This window comes from Lepidothrix coronata, unplaced genomic scaffold (genome assembly GCF_001604755.1).
Source record: "Lepidothrix coronata isolate B3197 unplaced genomic scaffold, Lepidothrix_coronata-1.0 Scaffold182, whole genome shotgun sequence".
NCBI lineage: Eukaryota > Metazoa > Chordata > Aves > Passeriformes > Pipridae > Lepidothrix > Lepidothrix coronata.
The window spans coordinates 1,385,131-1,405,337 of record NW_016690362.1 but is presented as its reverse complement, the minus strand read 5'-3'; the positions used below and the strand labels follow the sequence as shown (position 1 = coordinate 1,405,337).

The 20,207-nt window shown below is 38.6% G+C and overlaps 1 protein-coding gene across 1 annotated transcript; it reads left to right on the top strand.

Annotated features, from left to right (window-relative positions):
• Nucleotides 1-268: 268 nt before the first annotated feature.
• On the top strand, nt 269-18,946 carry SLC39A9 (solute carrier family 39 member 9). Its single transcript, XM_017830651.1, has 7 exons — nt 269-532; nt 4,334-4,442; nt 7,853-8,044; nt 9,548-9,616; nt 10,722-10,807; nt 12,697-12,831; nt 14,500-18,946. The coding sequence occupies exons 1-7, from the start codon at nt 437-439 to the stop codon at nt 14,728-14,730; spliced, it is 918 nt and encodes a 305-aa protein (XP_017686140.1). The 5' UTR covers nt 269-436; the 3' UTR covers nt 14,731-18,946.
• The last annotated feature ends 1,261 nt before the right edge of the window (nt 18,947-20,207 follow it).

Sequence of the window (20,207 nt, the reverse complement as noted above, 5' to 3'; positions counted from 1 at the left end):
CGCGGGGCTGGGCGAGGCGCGGCCCGGCCCGGCCCGGAAGGGGAAGTTCGGACGTGCCACTCGGGCAGCGGGTGCGGGGCAAGAGCGTCGGTCCCGCAGCGTCCCCTCGTCCCCGCTGTGAGAAGCCGCTGGGGTGCTCGCTGTCCCGTCCCGCCTCCCCTGGGAGCGGCGCGGTGCGGGGGAGGGTTCCTCTGGCTCAGGTGAGGGCCGGGCCTGCCCGCCGAGGGCAGAGCCCCCCCCCGCCCCCCGGCCTTGGCGGGTCTCCCCGCGGACCCCCGGCTGGGGGCACAGCCGGCCGGAGCCGCCGGGCGACAGAGACATGGCTGAGAGCCTCTCCTGGGAGCTCGGTGTCTGCACGGGCTAAGGCGTGCGGCCGGGCGAGGTGGAAAAGTTGCTGTTGAATTTCACTTCAAGGGACCGCACAGAAAGCGGCGAAATGGATGACTTCCCCTCCATCTGCCTGCTGTCCCTGGCCATGCTGGTTGCCTGCTATGTGGCAGGAATTATCCCCTTGGCAGTTAATTTCTCCGAGGTAAGACAGCTCCGCCGAACTGCTCGTTGGTTGCTAAGGGAGAAACCAGATGGGGAGATCTCCCAGTAGGAGTTAACGCTGTCCTTTTGGAAGTCCGGCAACTTTGTTAGGGGCAATGCTGTAACCTTAAAAGGTTTTTAAGGAAGTTCTGAGTGCGATTTTAATTTTCATTCAAAGTTGCTGTGTAAAAATATGCTGGTTTCAGAGTGTGTATAAAAGCCATTTAAACATGCCAAATTCGAGTTGAGCATCTCTGCTATAGGTGCAGCACAGTCTCAGCATGGAAGGACATGAATAGGAGCTGGACTTGGCTATTCTTAGAATTAGAAGCTTGTGTAAGAAACTGCTGAAGTCAGAGATTATCTCTTCTTATGTGCCTATGGGCTACTCAAATTAAGGCTTTCAAAAACGATTCCAAGAATGTTATCAGAAAACTTTGACTGACAATTTTGTTCACAGCTTGCAATGCTGAAAATTAAAACTTAGCTTTATGATCACAATACAAGTTCAAGTTACTGCCCCGGGTAACTCAAAGCATTCTTTTGGAAAAAAAATATCTTGGATAAATAAGGTACTGTTGAGGGAGAGTGAGACTTTCATAGATTGGGTGAGTTTTCAAAACAGTATGGGATTTCATCATTAAGTGTATTTGGTCATTGCGGTGATGACGATTGTTACAGTCTCTGGAAGTCTCCTAATATCCTCTGGTGCCTGAGGGGTTTTTCCTCTTTCTAAGTGATTGTTGTTGTATAGAGGTATGGTGTGAGAATTTAGTTGTTCTAAGGTAGTAAGAGTGCTCTTATGGGAGATTTCCTGTTTCTCCTGGAAGCAGTGCTGCTTTTGTGAAGCAAGGTGCTGGAAGAGATGTTACTTTTTCTTCCATCGAGTCAGAGGGTGGGTTGCACCTGTCCTTTGGTCCCATTATTTCTAGGAGGCTTTGGGAGCAGTAGACCCTGAGCAGCATGGAAGGAAAGGCTGTTCATTTCAGGAACAGTACAAGTCAGCTAAATGAACTGAAACCTAACAATGTATTCTGAAGTCTTCACATAAATATTTGCAGAGTTCTGTTTTGCCAGTGCTTGCTCTGATGCTTTGATGGACCTCCCCTTATGTGTCTTCAGTGTTGTTGCTTCCAGCATCTCACTCTTCAAAAGTCACTTCTGCCCTGAAGCCTGTGAAGGGTTTTCTTGTGAATTTGCTGAGAGCACTGCCTTGCATGCTAATAATGTCTCTTTTTTTATTTAATTTTGCATTTTGTTGTGTATATGTTCAATAGTCATCTGTTTTCTCTGACTTTATATTCAGTGTTGTTTGAAGATAGGGTTCTTGATCTGTCTTTATGTGGTTTATTTATATCATTGAATCAGTGGTCTCCTAAATCTCTCAAGGCTTTCAGCAGTGCAGGAATACAGATCTGTTGTGGATCCAAAATTCTCCATAAGCAGCAATCATGTACTTATTAGCCTTTTGTGTGTGTGGTATTTTACCATCAATGCACATGTGTGCAATCAGGTTTATTGTAGTATCTCAAATTCTCAGAAATTCTTGACTAAGTTTTACTCTTGATTTAAATTGGGTGTCTTAAGGGTTTGCATGCAATGCTGGTTTAAAAGAGGAGAAGAATATCTCTGCAAATTATATACAAATCCTAGCTAATCCTGGGAGTGTATAATTAGAAGTCAGAATGGTTTTGTTAAAAGTGATTGCTTAGGATTCTGCAACAAAGACAATTTCAAACTGAAATGACTGGTTGGACTATGCATTCTATAGTTTGCAAAAGTTGTACAGGTAGCCCAAGTTAAATTGCCTCTTCCCACTGGCCATTTATAATATTTGAGTTGAAAACAAAAAGTGAATGCTATACACAATATACTCCAGATGCTGGAGAACAGTGAAATTATTCATTAGTGTTATTACATTCCTTCAGATGAGTTTTTTGCCATGGAACCTATTACTTGTGTTGTGATTTCATGATGGTTTCTATTATTGTAATTAGATTAGGATATCCTTGAAAGTATAAAACTGGCAAAGCCAGGTATGACTAAACACTGGTGGTAAAAAGGTGCAGATTGTACCGAGCTTCACCTTACTTCTGTGTGCAGATGTACCCTCTCAGCTTAATCCTAATTTACAGGACTCTGTTGGTCTAATTTAGGGCTAGAAACAACACTGTACCAGTTCTTGAGGCTATTTCTTAAGTTTTAGTCTAAACGCAGAAGTTTAAAAGAAAAGAGTTGTAGCAATTTGAATGTTTTGGTGATATAACAGAGGCCAGCAGTGTTGTCTGTGAAAGTAGGTATGAGTTTTTTTTATATGTTCCAGTAAAAGTTTCAGTGCCATGTAGATTTAAAATAAATACTGAGCAGTGAAACAGCTTGCTAATTTGAGGAATTTAAGATTTTTCCCATGGATTTTTAGCACTGTTTACTCTGCTGCTCTTGTTTTTTACCAAGAGACACACAAGTGTGTTTCACTGAAATTGTTTGATTTCTTGGATAAAACTATATTGCTTTTGCTTGTCTGTGTAGGCTGTTATTAAATTTCTGTATTTGCCACATCTAAATATTTTGTACTGAAAAGGAGATGGAGTCTTATCTTGAAACACTAACTTGTTAGTGTGTATTATTTCCATGGATATTCAAAATTCACAGATGCCCAAGGGAAAGCAAGCAGTACTCTGTATTTGCAGTTGTAATAAATCAGTATTACTTTTGACACTTTTTCCCTTTTTTTATGTATGTATGCAAAAGATGCTATAGTGTTGCAGGTAAAAATAATTTTTTTTCCCTTGTAAGATACTATGTTTTTGCAAAATGATTATGAAAAGTGGATGTTGAAGGTTATCTTTTAACGTAGATTGCCACTGTATAACAATTTACCAAGTATAGTTATTATATATGGCACTATAAGGTGCATGTTTGCAGAAACTTTACAGGTGTTTTCATCTCTTCCATATTACTATTTGAATTTTCCCCAGTAATGCTGCAATTGTTTCCTTACGGCCACATTTGGCTTGCTTTCAGAAGGTTAGCTATGCACCTCCCTAGAGCCTCCTACTTCTTCTGTGCAAGTGTTGCCTGTTTTGGTGAGACTGAACAATTTGTGTCATTATGGTGCACGAAGGAGGATGGATGGCACAAGAAGGGTATGTGGCAAGTGGTTTCCCGTTAATCAGACACTGACTTCTGCGTCCAGGTCCTCAGTAGTTAAAGTCTGTATTTTGGTAGCATTGAGCATGGGAGATGATGATGATGGCTCTGCCACAAAATATGTGCTACGTGGTTGTTATGAGGACCTAGACTCCCCTGATTGCTCCATGTGATATGAGCTCTTACAGAAATTTTGAGAAGTGGCCTCTGCAAACTGTTGTATTTTAGAGTCTATTAGATGTTCATGTAATTGGATTTTAGTACATGGCTTTGACTTAAGCCTGTCACGAGGAAATGAATTGGTAGTTTTATTGATAAAACATAATATAGTGAGTTTGGGAGGAGTGATAAGTCTCTAAGCTTTTTGCCCCAAATTAGAATATAACTAGGAAGATAACCCTAAGTAACAGTACAAGTACTGATAAACTATGTCTGTTTTTTAATCTTGTAGAAATTCTTCCCAAAATATGAGTTAAACTATTATTCTTTGCTATACTGTAAAACCATTTTTAGGTATTGTTGTTAAAGTTTAATTGCAAATTGTCAATACTAATGTAACAAGTAACCCCCTGTCCCAACCTCTGTTAATAAGGGAGATTAAAGAAAGCATTTTTATTCGTAAAGATGATACTTGTTTTCTACTTGCTTGCAGGAGAGGTTGAAGTTGGTGACTGTTCTGGGTGCTGGGCTGCTATGTGGGACTGCCTTGGCTGTCATTGTGCCAGAAGGAGTACATGCACTTTATGAAGATATTTTGGAGGGTAAGAACCAAACCCAGATGGCCTCGCTCAAGGGTTTGCTCTCCATTCAAATTTAATTCTGAATAGACTAATTTTCTCCTGTAATGTTATGGCTAGTAGTGAATATAATTGCTGTGAACGTTTGCATTTTTTAAGTTTTTTTCACTAAACGGGGCATACTGTTCACGTATGACATCTACAGCTTGCAGTTTAGAGCTACATGGTCTGTAACTTTGTTTAGTTTGTGGAAAAAAGAGACCATTACTGCAGAAATATTCCCAGAAGTATTATATTAGTAATATCAGAAGTATTTACCTAGAAAAAAAAGAATTTGTCTGTGGCTTCAGACTCCATGTCTAACTCACAGTATCATGTCTAAAGACACTACTGTCTAAAGACAGTCTATCAGTAAAGATTTTTTTTTTTTTTTATATTTCAAAGGGTCGAAATTAAAGGGGTATTACAGATTTAACTACAAAAATTATTTCTAGTATTTTTCTTAGAAAAGTAGGATATTCAAAGTTAAGCTTGTGAGAACTTAACAGCTTTCTTTTGTTTGTTTTTTTTTGTTTGTTTTTTTAAATTCACCTATTTACATAATTAAACCTAGAAAGGTGCACCTGAGGGAAATATTGAGGTGTATTCATAGAACTGGAAAAACAAAAGGAAGAAGGTCTTTGTTTTCCCATTTTCAAATGTAACTTAAATCTGAGACTGGTTGCTTGCTATCAAGCATTTGAGTGTTTTTCATTGATACAAAAGTAATTTACTGTTACTTCTGTATTTACCTGCAGGCCACGGAATAAATAACTTCTAATTTTTGACCTTGTAGGCTAAGAGCCAACAATAAATCACGACGTGGATTATTCTTTGATCATAAACCTCTGTATGTGTGTATTGAAACCTTGATTTGAGTGCTGCCAGCAGATAAAATTCTTTTGCTGATATCAGTCCTTTGTTTTGACTCATGAAACTGTATAACCACTGTCAGAGAGATTGCCATGAGTTACACACTATGTTTTACAGCTTGAAATGATCTGAAGCAAACTTAACTTCTTAATATAGATGACAACAATCTTGTGTGGTCTGAAGTAATTTTTTCTTGTTCAGTGAAGATATGTTTGAAATCTTGCAAGGGCTACCAAGCCTATTCTGATGTGCTTTGTAGCAAAGGCACTGCAACAACATTTTGTACAGTGGGATGAATGTACACTTGTGTCTCATCCAATAAGATATGTGAATACTCCAGCAAGAATATGATTTGCTAGAGTAAGTCAGATTTTTGGTGTTAGTGTCTAAAATGTTTGAAGAGTAGTGGCCAACTGAAAGACCTCCCCTGACACAACTTCTAATATCTAACCTAAACCTCCCCTGACACAACTTCAGGCTGTTCCCTCAGGTTCTGACAGATCTTGAGGTTCTTTTCTGCAAAGCTGCTTTTCTGATTGTTGTCTCCCAGCATGTAAAGGTACCTGGGGTTATTTCTCCCCATGTTCAGATCTTAAGAGAAAATGAAGTTTCTGATCAAGGATTTGAACATGACGAGAGTCCTATTCATGGTATAGTGCTAACAGTTGCTTTGTGAGGGAAGAGAAATTAATGTGCATCCTTATCACCTGCATCCTTATATTGGACTGTGATGCACTGGAGCTTTGCACATGGGTTGTCTGTTTTCACTTCTTACTCAAAGAATAAATTTTTCTTGAGTTTGCATGTAAATACAGGAAAGTTGCTTCTGTGAATAACTGTGTTCTAAGTGTAAGGAAAGGACAGGAGACTTTCTGAAAGCAATTACCATTAGAGATTGCAATACCATCATTAGGTCTGTCAGACAAATATAGAAGAAACATTGTCTTAGTAGCACATTAAAAGGGTTTACAGATGTTAATTTAGCCTGCCAAATGTGATTATTGAGCACTGTCCCTGTTCTATAGTGGAGGCGACTTGTACGTGAATGGTAGGTAGTTCAGGGCTTTGCAGAACAGCATGCAACTCAAACATCTGGCTTGAGGTATCAGTTGGGGAAGTAGATTTACTATCTCTTCTCCCAGTGGAAACACTTGAGTAATACTGTTTGCAAAGCACCTTACCTGCTGTGGAAGTACAACTATGTATAATAACAAGATTGCCAAGGAGCATTAAATGCCTCTTCAGTATCACTCAAAGGGCTTTCTAGCCTGATGTCTTGTCTCTGCCAGGGACCATAAGGGGAAATACAAAAAAAGGTTTAGGTGAGCAGTGTCTGAATCCAAGAGGTCAAATATTACTGTGCTCTATATGGTAGTTGAGAACTTAATTCAAAATTTTCTATTCCTGATCTTTGGTTGTACCTTTTTAACAGTGTTATTTCTGCATGCAGTTGGGAGAAGAAGGCTTTGCCATGATTATTCACTTGTATCAGCTGGAAACAATACCTAGAATTTTGCTAAAAAATAGCTGTATTAAATCTCTTTCACATAAATGTATTAAGGCAACTCTTACCAATCTTTGCTGGCCAATACTAAAGAAGCTATGTACTTCTGGACATCTCCCACTGTGTCAGATGGGATTGCAGAAGCAGATGTTTGCTATGGTCATAAGCAAGGTTGGAGGATCTTGTGCATCTGTCTTGTGAGCTTCTAGGCCAAAGACTACTAGAAATGTTAAGTGTGCGTGCTGGAAAAACTTTCTCTTTTAAGCCTGTGTAAATTCAGAGCGAGTGATGCAATTTATGTTGAAATTGGTGGGAATTTTGTGTGGTATTTGCTAGTGATAAAGATCACACATGCTGGGTAAATGGCAGTCTGTAAAAGTTGGTAAAGTTATAATATTATATCTCTGCTTTTTAAAAGTCATTGCAGGTGGAGACATTTGTTGCTGTTGCTAATCTATGAAATATTTGAAAATGTTTTAAAATTATGAACTGTGCACCAAATAAAGCATTTTCTACACAGAAACTTAATTAAAAACCTGTTGAGACATCATCTTTTCCATTCCTAGATTTTAGACTCATTTGGAGCTCGTCTGATTTCAGCAGGTTTGATTTCAGCTGTGGGGAGGGCATGGACAAGCTTTTATTTTCTCACTTAAATGAAGATTATGAAGTAACTGCTTGACAGTATCACTGAATACTGACAAAATTGGCAACTTCAATTAAAAGGGAATTATACAGCAATTTTTATCAATTAATTTGTATTTAAAGAGCAGCATTTAAACAAAGTAGCCTGGCTTATCATGTGTTAATGCTTTACTTGCTTTTCCATGCTGAAGATGTATGAGGAGAGACCAACCAGGCTTCCCGAAAAAGATCATCTAAGAAAGACCTTAAGAACATCACAGGATGTTCTGTGTATTGTCCAAGAAAGTGTAAGGAAGGCTTTCAGCAAAGGAGGAAAAAGGTGGCCGTGTCATGTTTAGTCCCATCTCCTAATCTATTTGCTTGCCTGTCACAGGGAAGCATCACCCGGCGAGCGAGATGCAGCGAGTGATTGAGTCTGAGAAGGTAGCGAAAGTCGCGGTTGTACCTGAGCATGGCCATGACCATTCCAGGTTGCATGCCTACATCGGTGTATCCCTTGTCCTTGGCTTTGTCTTCATGCTGTTGGTGGATCAGATAGGCAGCTCTCATGTGCACTCTACAGATGGTAAGTAAAGATTTAGTAAGATTGAATCAGATTTGTTAATTCATTTTAATTACCATGTTGTGATTTATTTTTTTTGAGTGCTACCAGATTTAATTTGTCCAGAGTGTTTCAGTAGGTGCTTTACAAACAAAAATCAGGGTCCATGTAAAATGTTTATGCTGGAAATGTATCCTGAAATTCAGCATAGTTTGAGAGCTTGCTTCTCTAACATGAAATAACAGTATGAGCACATATGGTGTGGGGGTGAAGGGTGACTTGACACTTGAGTTATTGTCTGTTTTACAGTATCACCCATAGGGGATTTCTTTGGCTTTCCAAAAAACTTCAGGTTAGTCTTATATTCATTTGTTTTTTCCTACATAATTGTCACACATATAGGTAAGCTTTGCAAAGAACAGGTTATCTTAAGTAAGAATGCAGAAAGGATTAGAGGTAAGCTCTGGTCCTTTACTGTAACTGCACAGCTGGACCTCCCACACTAGTCTAGAGCTTCACTTTCACTTACTTTAAAATATCTCCTGCTTTGTCTAAAGGTTTGTCAACTTCTTGCAAGACTACAGTTGCCTTTGTTTACTGCCTGAGGCTTAATACTCAGACTGTCACTTGAAATACACCAAAGGTGTTCTGTCATTTGAGAAGATACTTTATTGCCTTTAGCTGCTCATTTTCTCCCACATAATTGCCTCTAATGGTGGAATTTGACCCTCAAAAATTAAGGAATTGATCTTAAAGGAGAAGTAAAACACACAAAGAAGAGGGGTGATATGTTTTGGTGGGATTCTCGGCAGTTCACAGTGTAGCTGTGCAAATGTTTGTATGGGGTTAGTGTCGTGGGACAGATGGAAGACCAGTGCAGGGGCTGTGTCACCCTTGTGCTCCTGAAGAAGTGTAAATGGAGCCACAGCCATGGCTAGCTGATTTTCAAAGCTTTTAGAAGGAAACAAGGGCAGTAGGGATGTCAGGAAGATGCAGGTGAGCAACTGTCAGAAGAATCCTTGGTTTGTACAGGTTATAACCCTTTTCTATGTTTCTGATCATAGCAAATACCAGAAGAAAATTTAATTGTGTCTGTGTTAGATATACACATTATAAAATAGGATATTAAGTAAAATTTTATCTAGCCTGTACCTCTGTCACTGGAAATGAAGTAGAGTTTTTGTAATGTTTTTTTAAAGCTGCTGGAGAAAAACACTTTTCTCTTGAAGCAATGTCTTGCAGTTTTGTTATCTCCCAAGTGGCTAGATATTACTTTGTCTAAATTAGAAAAATTCTGTAGGCCAGAATGGAGGTATGATGTAAAATGTGACTCTCTTTGAGTGTGTTTAGTACTGGTCAATCCCAAACAAATTTAAAGGAAATGTTCTTAGTGAGTATCTCCTCATGTTTGACGTGAGTATACCATTGCTGTCAGCCAAGTGCAGCTTATGGAATTAATTTCTCATTCTTCCAGCATCATTTATGTATTTGATCCCTTTATATTAACTTTTCTCATGATTGTTTCAGATCCAGAAGCTGCAAGATCAGGCAATTCCAAAATCACCACAACACTGGGACTGGTAGTCCATGCTGCAGGTAACGTGGGATCTATTGTTAGTGCTTGACAAGGACATCCATTGCTCTGTGGGTCATCTTTGGATGTGATGGACACACTTGGGGTTTGCATTTGAAGGTCGCTTTTTATTAAAAAAAAAAAAGGTAGAGCAGAGAGAACTAAGGATATTCCCAGAATTAATTGGGAAAATACCAGTTCTCAGATGTTCCACAGTTTTATTTGGGTACGGTATTTTCACTCTTTTATTTTTCCCATTTGAAAGGTTGTGTTATGCTCATTCTCTGCCACTTCAGTTCCTTTGCTGGCTCCTCTAGCTGCTGAATTTCAGTACATGCTAACACATTTGATAAGTAGTATGAAACACCTTTGGGTTTGCTTGTTGGTTCACCTGTGTTTTTTTTAAAAATACTAATTTAAAAAATAGTATCTTGTAGGAAAAAAGACGTAAGGTGGAGCACAAAGATTTAACTGAAACACAGTCCAACTTGCAAAGACTGACTGTGCATGTGTTGCAGTCAACCCATGCAGAAATAATTAGATCATTTTTATTCTTGATTGATATGTAGTATAAATATGATGCTTTTTAATCTTCTGCTGAGGGTTGCTATCTAGAGAAGTCAGATGTTGATCAAAAAGATACTTCTTCGCTAAACAAAGTGTCTATATATTAAGGAATAATATTGTATCTGTTTTCTGTTTCATTTAGACAATATATTTATGTTAAATGATAAAAAATTATTTACAATAGTTATATTTGAAAAATCATTTAAAGGGTAATAAAAAACTGATTATTTTTTAATTTAGACAGGAAGCTTGTTCTACTACAGAAGACTAAAACAACTAAACTTGTTACCTGGTTCTAATTTGAAAGGATGTATCAATACTGAGTAGATTCTCAGTATGGTTTTCATGGTCTTGGGAAATATGAGACAGCTCCTGTTGAGGGTTGTCTGATATTCTGAAATCTTGTGGCTTAACAAACAAAGGCAAGTGTTGAGTTGCTGTTGTTAATGGCATTTTGAATAACAGAACTTCTTAAATCAACATGGTTTTTACTGTCAGCCATTGAGGGGGTGGGGAAGCTCATGTGGAGGAATAATCCATGAATTTCCACTCCTTTTTCAGCTGATGGTGTTGCATTGGGTGCAGCAGCTTCTACTTCTCAGACTAGTGTCCAGTTGATAGTGTTTGTTGCAATTATGTTGCATAAGGTAAGTCATCATCCAAAAAAATCTTACTTGCCCTTCAAAAGACTACTAAAGCACAGAGGAATTGCTAAAGATTTAAAGTTTCCTCATTGATGTAATGCCATTGAAATAAACAGGTTAATAGTACAGTTTCAGGGACCAAAAAGCACTGGTATGATGTATGATGGAAAAACAAATGATTGATGCTAAGTCTGAATGGGGTACAAATGAAAGAGAAATCTGACTGCCTACTGCCTACCTTGGTTGCAGTGGTTGGGACAAGCCTCCCAAAGTCTCCCAAAAGTAAGGAGAGAATAATAGCTCATGAAGAAATGTCAGCTTCACACTTCTTCAGAAGCTAGTGTGGTAGTGTTTGGTTGTTTTAACAAACAAAAGCCCTATGGATTCTTACTGCTGTAAGAGATGTATCCAGAGAAGTGAAGCACAGAAATATATGCTAGGGCATTAAAGGAGGAAAAGCAGTTTTATGCTGATTACAAATCTTTTGGTTCTGTGATGTTCTTAAGAAAATGGAAAGGATATTTATTTTGAAGGGTTTTAGTGTTTAAAGGGTTAGTCTTTTGAAACCACTCAATATCAGTGTACTAAATTACAACTTCTAGTTATGTCTGTTATTGTAGTAGTTTCAACATCAGTCATATGCGATGACTGCAGGAAAAAAATTAAATATGTTTCTGCTGGTAACAAGCAAACAATAGCTCTTGAAGATGGGAAGATCTTTCCTTAATACTTGTGCATATGTAAAGGCTCTAAATATGCATGTGCAGATGCCTATTTGCCTTATGGTAACACATGCATGAATTACAGTAGTTAGTCATACATTATTGAATAACTTGCTTGTATAATTACATGTTCAAAATGTTAGGGAACCCACATCTAGTATGTCTTTTCTTTAGTGTTCATACAAGAAACTGTGGCTTATGTAACCCTCTTCAGAGGTGGTGATGTCAGTGTCGCATCTTGTGTGAAGCTTAATTTATGGCTGTTGCTAATTGAAACTTTTGTTATTCTTAATGTTCAAATTAACTGACTTCTGAAATTGTACAAATTTAGAAGAGGAAAATTACTCCTATGAAATATTTGGTATTTGAAGGGAAATGTATTTCTTCTCTGGTGTCTTTTTCCTACTCTTATCCTGATTGATGCTTTTGTCTTTCTCATCTTTTTTCTTTCACTCATGGTTTCCATCCTCTATGTTTAAAAAAAAAAAAGATTATGTATAAAAATGCTCAATGCATTTTAGCGTCCTACATAAAAAATGTAGGACATAAAAAATGTCATGCTTGCTATTGTCTTTATGCAAGCAAAGATATAGTAAATTTCGTGAGTAGTAGGACAGCTATGCCTTTTGGATAAGAAACTGGATGCCAGCGGAGAGAGAGGGGATTATTTGTTTGCTACCTGGTGGGAACAGGAATGAAACTGAATGATGAAGTAATCAAAAGACCTCTTAAGTCTTTGTTAACATGGAGGCTGACAGTTACCTGTCTTTGGGCAATTTTTTCCCTCCTCGTGTTAATTTTAGAATTTTTCTGCTGTAGATAAAGAAACTCTCTATCTAAGTAGTAACAAGAAAAGAAATTACCTAAGTTAATGGAAATTTGGAGATTATAGCAATGACTCAAGTCAGAATGAATATTTTAATATTTATAATGACTACACAGGTATGTGTTTTCTGATAGCCAGAGTGTGAGTTTCCATTAGGTACAGTTATTAAGATGGGGTGGTCTGCAGAACTGACGGTTTATTTGGGTTAGCTGCAACATACTAGTGCTCGTCCTGAATTTCTTCCAATTCAGTACATTTCATAGTAAGTTGTATTTCAACTTTTTCTCATATTTCAGGGGGTTTTAGAACGTATTGTATTACCAGCGTGTATTGTTTTTTTGCAGGCACCAGCTGCCTTTGGCCTGGTCTCCTTCCTGATGCATGCGGGGCTAGAACGGAATCGAATTAGAAAACACTTGCTGGTCTTTGCATTGGCAGCACCTGTTATGTCGATGGTGACATACCTAGGGCTAAGCAAGGTAGGTCTGTGATCTTGTCCTGCCCAAAATCTAGCTTAGTGCTGGAGTTTGGGGAAAGGAATATCATGATTTTCATATAACAAAATTCCAAACTGCTTGAAAAATTCAGCAGAATGGAGATTTTAAAAAAAGTTGGTGAAAAGGTAGCAACATGAATGCACAAAACAAATAACCCATGCTTTCCATCACAGTGACATAACGCCTTTACAGAGTTTTGTGTAGCTTTTTTTAAAAGTCTGATTTCTGTCTTTTCTACTTTCTGTTGCTCCCCACTGAGAACAACTTACTCATATACCAGGCTTTATCAGATGCCTACTTAACTATTTAATTTTCAGCATTGTTGCATGCATTCTTCTTTTAATGTGCAGGTAGAAAATAATCTTTGCTAGTTTCCCCTACCATCCCAGAAGTGGTCCTCTGTGTTCAAAGTCTGTGTCAGAAGTTGAATCCTCAGCTAGAACAGCCTTTTTGCCTCTCTTACTCCTTAAAGCATAGTCTTGTCTTGGGTCTATACAACAAATGGCCTGTGAAATGAGCCACTGCACATGGGTTTATCATCTCTGTCCTAACTAAATGTTTCTGCTTCTTCTAGCATATCTTTTGGCAGTCCTGTATTTCCAAATTGCTGTGGGTCATGCTGGTGACACACTGTGGGGATGTGTTGTAAAGAGTATAACATGATCTCACAAAACCCAAGGCATGAGAGGAAAGATTAAATAAATCATCTGGGCTAATCCCTTTACTTGCCAGAGAGGAATTAGAGTGCAAGAGGCAGCAGAAAAAAGGGTTGGGTTTGTAAACGGAAATAAGAATTCTGTTTGAGCATTCTTTTGAAGCATGCTCATCAAGAGTTGGGTTTGCATTTTGCGCTTCAACAAGAACAGAGAATTGATAAGGCATCAGGGCTGTAACAGGAGTTTTATAGTTCCAGATGAAGATGTATCTTTGCTCTTTGAAAAAATGACCCAAGAATATACCAGAGAACTAAGATCACACCTGAGCTGAAAAGTGTTCAAGAAGCATGTGAATCTGATATGAGTGGGTTTGCATTTCATTACATTTACTGATGTGTAGCGTGATCTTAATCCTAGTATGAATGTGAAGAGGTGCTCGGTTTTGATCCAGAAGTTACATTTCTTCATGAAGTTTGCATGGAAATTCTGGAAAAGTTTTAGGGGTTTCCTTCTACATACAAATGAAATATTGAATGAGTGATGATTTGGGACTTGGCTCTGAACACCAGATATTTAAAGGCTAATATGTTATTTGAACCCTTTGTTTAGAAAAAGGGGAGAAAAAATCAATCTTGAATGTTCTTCCTAAAATTTTTGGCTTTGCAATATCAACTTTATTTTTTTTCAAAACATGTGTTGTATGTTGTGAGATGGTCAAACAAGATGCTTCTGCACAGACTGTGACTTTTTTTCTTTTGCAAGAAGTCCAAAGTGAAGCAACTTGGATGAGGAGTGTCTTTCTGCCCCCCCCAACTTTAGAGTGCCTGTAATGGCACATATAAGGTGCAAGACACAAAAGAACATGCTAAACCATTGTCATTGCGAGAGAAGAGAGTTCATAGAAATCCTGTTGTGTCTGGACATATACAGAATTTTTTTTTGTTACCCATTGAAGAACTTCCGCTTATCCTCACTTTTGCTCTTTGTGTTTCAGAGCAGCAAAGAAGCTCTTTCAGAAGTCAATGCCACTGGAGTTGCTATGCTGTTTTCTGCTGGGACTTTTCTTTACGTTGCCACAGTTCATGTCCTTCCAGAAGTAGGAGGAATTGCTCATAGCCACAAACCTGAAACAACTGGAGGAAAAGGACTCAGTCGTCTGGAGGTGGCAGCCCTAGTATTAGGATGCCTTATTCCTCTAGTTTTGTCTGTTGGACACCATCACTAAAAGCTCAGATTTCACTCTTCTCCTCCGCGATCTGACATGAGCAGTAAAATGTTGGCTGCTCCCTTTACCATTGTCTCTTACCCATCATCCATCCCATCCACTGTATGGAGTTCAGAGGGAATCTTGATTCCAAAATGAGGAATACTAGGAAAGTTTTTAGTGTAGCAAAATGTACTTTGGCAGCTTGACGTAAATTCTATGTAACTTTCTCTTCTGAAGACATTTGCTATTTTAATTGCTACTTCTGGCCCTATTCTCAGGGAAGATGGAATTTGAAGTTTAAGGAAGGTAAGCAGGGAAGAACATAGCAACTCATCACGAAATTGCAATCACCAAAGTATCCTGCAGTTCAGCTTTCACAGCTGAGGGCAAAAACCACGGATTGCTGCATTATGAAAGGTTGAAGTCTTACTGATGAAGAAGGGGGCTCTGCTCTATCGGTTCTACGCTGTCCTGGCAACATAACTGGTCCTTGTGTTGTTTGTCACTAATTGTATTGCAGCAATGGGCTACACTTGGAACTCTGGATAACACTGCTGTTGTCACAGAAGAGTCACTTGATAGGAAAGAAATTATGTAGACAAAGTGTAGGATTAGACTAAGAATCAGCCGGTTAAGAAAGTGCAAATGAATTTTGCAGTGTATTCCACTATTTAAGACAAAGGATAGAAGCAAGGAGAACAGTGTTTTGATTGTTTATGCAATGGTTAATAAATTCTAAAAAGGCACTGTTTCTTGGGAGATGGTCTGCTTCCAAGTCAGTCATGTGTTAAGCACCAAAAATGTTAGCAGGAATTACATCTTGGGTACTATGATTACACTACTGCTTCTATTGAGAGAAATACCCATAGTGCCCTTTGAAATAGAGCTGTTCTGGGCTCTGGGGAGTAGAAATCTGATGGAGACAGCAGTTAAGGGACCAGAGAACTTTACTATCTCATTTTCAAAAGTCTGAACTGCTGAAATCAGTGGAGGGCTGTGTGAGTTTTTCACTAAATAAAAGGTATAAAGGATAACAAAACTAGATGTTTAGTTAAATATTTATGCTGCAGATAGAGTACAAAGTGTTTCTAAAGCAGTTCTGAACAAAAAAACCCCAACAAACAGAAAACCAAACTGGTGGGTTCCCAGTGGACTTGTTAGACATTTTGTTCTTCCTTTGGGAATTCTTCATTCACCTCTTATTGAGAAGCATTAGTTTTGGTGAATCTACTGAAGGACTTATTGCCAATTCATGATGTCTCTCACTGCAGAGGAGTGGTGAAAGAGCCCTCTATTTCCCAGGCACAGCTTTGTCTTGTCAGGCACCATTTCTCTTATGCAGAATATATTACACTCTAATAACTGTAGTGCATTGAAAAGTCAGGAGTTCTTGACATGCACAGAATCAGCATAACATTCTTTCTTTAGGGGAAAACTTTTTAATGCCATACCTGTTTTAAACTGTACTTTGTCTGCACTTTTTAAAGATAACATTGCCAAATATATTTTTCTTTTTGATTGTTTTTTTGTTTGAAATGAATTGTCAAGGCTTGAAATATCTTCTTAACTGAAGTGCTTCTTGTTTCCATTTGAATGAGTGTCTGGTTTTGATGCTGTTTATTACTTATACTACACAGCCCATTGTGCCTCATAACTTCTTCCCATTTTTGTCATTGTTCTGTTTGTCTGTTAGTTCAGTAATGGGTTTGGCCTGGCTCTTGGACTGCTGGTTGCTTTGTCTGTTGACTTTCTAACAATACGGGTGTATCCTAGGATTGAACCTGGTATTGATTCCCAGGACGGCTTGTTTATTTGTGTCTTTCACTACATAAAATCCATGCAAAATTATTAAAAATCATTTTTCCCCATGAGACAGTATTTTCAGGTAGAATTGGTGTTTTAGGCCTAAACAAGCATTTTTTGCATTAGACCTTCAATACTGTGTTCTGAAAAGCCACTGCAAAATTAATGACGTGGATGAGATCCTCTCCTGTGCATTCTTATATGGTTTTGTTTGGTTTTTTACAACATATATATGCAATTAGTAAGTTACCGGTTAAAAAAGTTCAATGAAACAGGTTTCCAGCATGTGCAAATGATACACAGGGATGTTTACACCAGAGGTCCCAGTGTCCTTCCTGATTTCTCACTAGTTAATTTCTTCCTTGATAATCTCACTATTTTACCTTGCTTAATTTTTCCATATAAGTGTTTCCAAACCTGGAGGGTTTGCAAGAGCAGTAACAGAAGCAGGAGACAGCTTAGTGCAGCACTAGGTGCTGATGTTTAGTAAAGCAGTAAATTTTTATTCTTTAAGCTCTTATCTGTCACTTGCATGTGCACCTTGCCCTGGGAGTTAAGGGGGCATCCCGACTGCATTCCACTTCAGCCTCATTTTGTGTATAACAATAGCCATGGTTTAGGGAGGTATGTAACTAAGGTCCTATTCTATGCCTTTTGTTCCAGTGTTAGAGCATGTGGATAGTACCTTCTTTTAAGGATCAGTGTGTATTGACCAGGACGTAATTTCACTGCTAATATAACCTCTGACGTATTAATCGTAGGTGCCACTGTTAAAAGATCTTGTCATCCTTCTATTTTCCTGTCCTTCAGATCATGTTTCCAGTTTCTGGAGCAACCATCAGAAATAGTAATACTCAGTTTAATGATTCATGAAGTATAGAATCCAAGTTATAGCAGCAGGTGAGGGATTTTGAATGAAAACATTGGCAACTTAAAATTGGCACAAAAATTTTGATAACATGCTTTTCATTGTGGCACTTAAGTGATAGAAGACTTCTGTGGTTTTTATTTTTTTTCTTATTTAGAAATGGCAACAGCATTTTGTTTTGGCTGCCTCTGTTATCTCTGTGTGGAATTATTATTTTAAATTCTGTAACTGAAACTGCAGTGACTAAAGAAACTTTTGGTTATGTGATAAGGAGAATGTAAAATTTTGAATTATCAAACCTTTCCAAATTGTTAGTACCAGATAGAGGATTATTTTCTTGAAGCAGAGTATTTTAATGAGTTAAAAGAAATGGCCCATTTTATTATAACCTTTTTTTTACCTATTTCCCCATCTGTCACAGTAAATCCAAGCACTGAGTGTAGTGAGGGCCATCTGGTATCATTTTCTGCTCCTCAGGGGACCTTGGTACAAACAAATTCCTCTTAGTCTCTCTGTAATAGCCATCTCTGCCTGTTTTTTCTTCTGTGAGGTAGATGGCAGCAGGTCTAGCAGGTAATGTTTAAATGTCCCCCTTTCCTTCTGTAAATCCCTCCAGGAAATCCATAGTCTTGTCATCACCTGATTTTTTCAGTTAATGATTTCTTAATTGGCAATAGGAATTGGACTAAAGCTATTTCTGTTGATCCTGGTGTGTTCAAGTACTTTCCCTACTGTTCTAATGCTTTTATTATTCCTTATATAAAGAAGGGAAATACTTCTTTTCCAGCACTCGATGACAGATGCAGAAGCTGTACTGACATTAATTTAAGTGAGGATGGCAGAGCTGTCACACCTAGACAGGACTTTCTGATTTTTGTGGCTTGTCAGAGAGCTGGGTGTTAAACACAGAAACCCACTGTTGACTTCAAAAAACCATTTCCAGGTGGATTGTGTAAAAGGTTAATATTATCCAAGAGGCCCAGGAAAACCACTGTGTTTATTCAGGAACTGGTTCAGAGCCTTCAAGGAGCTTTTGACAGCAGCAGATGCGTCTGTGTGGCATCAGCTAAATGCAGAATAAGAGAGATGCTGTGGAATAAATGTTCCTGCTGGTTCCTTCCTGTTCTGTGCTGGGACTTGGGAAGAAGAGGAGGGAAACGTACTTGTATTCTTTTGGGGGTGGAGGGAGAAGGAGAAGTGATTGCAGATTGGTGGGAAAGTTTATGATGAATTTCAGATTCTTTATGATGAATTTCAGATTCTTTATGATGAATTTCAGATTCCTGTTCACATCAAACTTCTTTTAAAAAATATTTTTTTCTTACTGTTCTTATATCTCTCAGCAGCCTTGGCTTTCCAGGGAAAAACATTGCGTGGTCATTGCTGTTTACCTGACTCCATGTATGGAACTGTAATTTTAATGTCTTTTTTCCAAACCATTTGTACACAAAATCATTCCATGAATGGCTGCCTTATAATTTTTCCACTTTAATTGTGAATGGTTAAAATAATGTTGCCGTTTTCAATTTGTTTTATTATATTAAATTTTTACTAGGTGCAGTGCTTCGGAGTTGGCTTGTCATTTACTGCATGGGGTTTTGTGATAGCTCTGACAAAGAGAAATTAAGTCTTAAATGGGATGCGAGCGGTGCAGACAGTACATTTTATTTTTGTGCAAGTGTTTGCTGCTTTCCTTCATGATGTCTGAGCACCTCCTGGAAGCCTGGACTGAAACTGCATGTTGGGAGGCAGTCTAGCAGGTTGATTTGGATATAGGTATGAATGGGTTTAAAGGTATTGATGCAGACATGATTTGACAGCTCTGCTTGAGAGGGGCATTTGGCAACTCCTGTCTCTCCCAGGGTTTAGGAGTTGGCATTGCCCCAAAGCTATCTCTTCCCCCACCCACAGGGAAATCTCTCAAGCTTACTAGGCAGAGACCTCTTTGGGGGGCCACAAGGAGATGATTGCTGCAACGTTGCTCCGTGCCACTGTTAAAAGGCTGGAGGACTCCAACCTGTGTTTTCAATTGTGTCAGTCCCAAACCCAAAATGCAAATGCTAAGTCCCTGCATTCTTTTTGGGGACTTTGTGACAAAGTAGCCTTTCACATACATATATGTGCTTTTGTGGAATTTGGATTAAAAGTCAACTTTGAAACCCACCCTACTTTTTGTTCTTGTCTTACAGGGGAAACTGCTGGTGAAATCTTCCTTGCCCCTGTTATGTGGTTTGTTGTTGGGTATTTTGCCTCCTATCTTCTTGCTGTTTCTAGGCACTGAATCACTGCTCAGCTTTCCTTGTTGCTGCTCTGTGATCCTCCTGCTTACTATTTACAGCTCTTAGTGTTTCTCTGCCTTCACTGTTAATGCAGTTTCTCTGTTAGGCAGCTCACCTTCCTCCTGCAGCCTGTTGAGCCATAGCTAAGTGTTCCTCTTATGCCAGTCATGGTGGTTGTAACTGAGAGGGGATTGTGCTCTTGCTGTGAAGAAAAACTGTCTTCTCAGGCTTCTGAATTTCTCTGAGTCTTATTTGGCTCTGACATAAATTTTAAGTGGCAAAGTGTAGTAGGATATTAAATTTTTGTAGTGGTCTCTGATGTGCTCAGGCAGGGTAAGGAGGAGTGCTTGGAAAATTAATTCTGTTTTGTTATCAGAGCTAAAGCTTGCAGGGCAGTCTGTGGGTTTTTTCCTATAAAACACTTTATGCCACATTTTTAGGGTTTGCAGATTTTATTAAGAGATTTTTGAAAAATCCAGTGAGTTGCACGTTGTGTGCTGTCATTATAAAACGGGCAAGCTTTTAGAAGAAGACATTTAATGGTT

Excerpts from the sequence above, each read along its gene's own strand:
- SLC39A9 (XM_017830651.1), top strand. The coding sequence starts at position 437 with ATGGATGACTTCCCCTCCATCTGCCTGCTGTCCCTGGCCATGCTGGTT. Across the intron at positions 533-4,333 it reads TGGCAGTTAATTTCTCCGAG|GAGAGGTTGAAGTTGGTGAC; the intron begins GTAAGACAGCTC and ends ACTTGCTTGCAG. Across the intron at positions 9,617-10,721 it reads ACTGGTAGTCCATGCTGCAG|CTGATGGTGTTGCATTGGGT; the intron begins GTAACGTGGGAT and ends CTCCTTTTTCAG.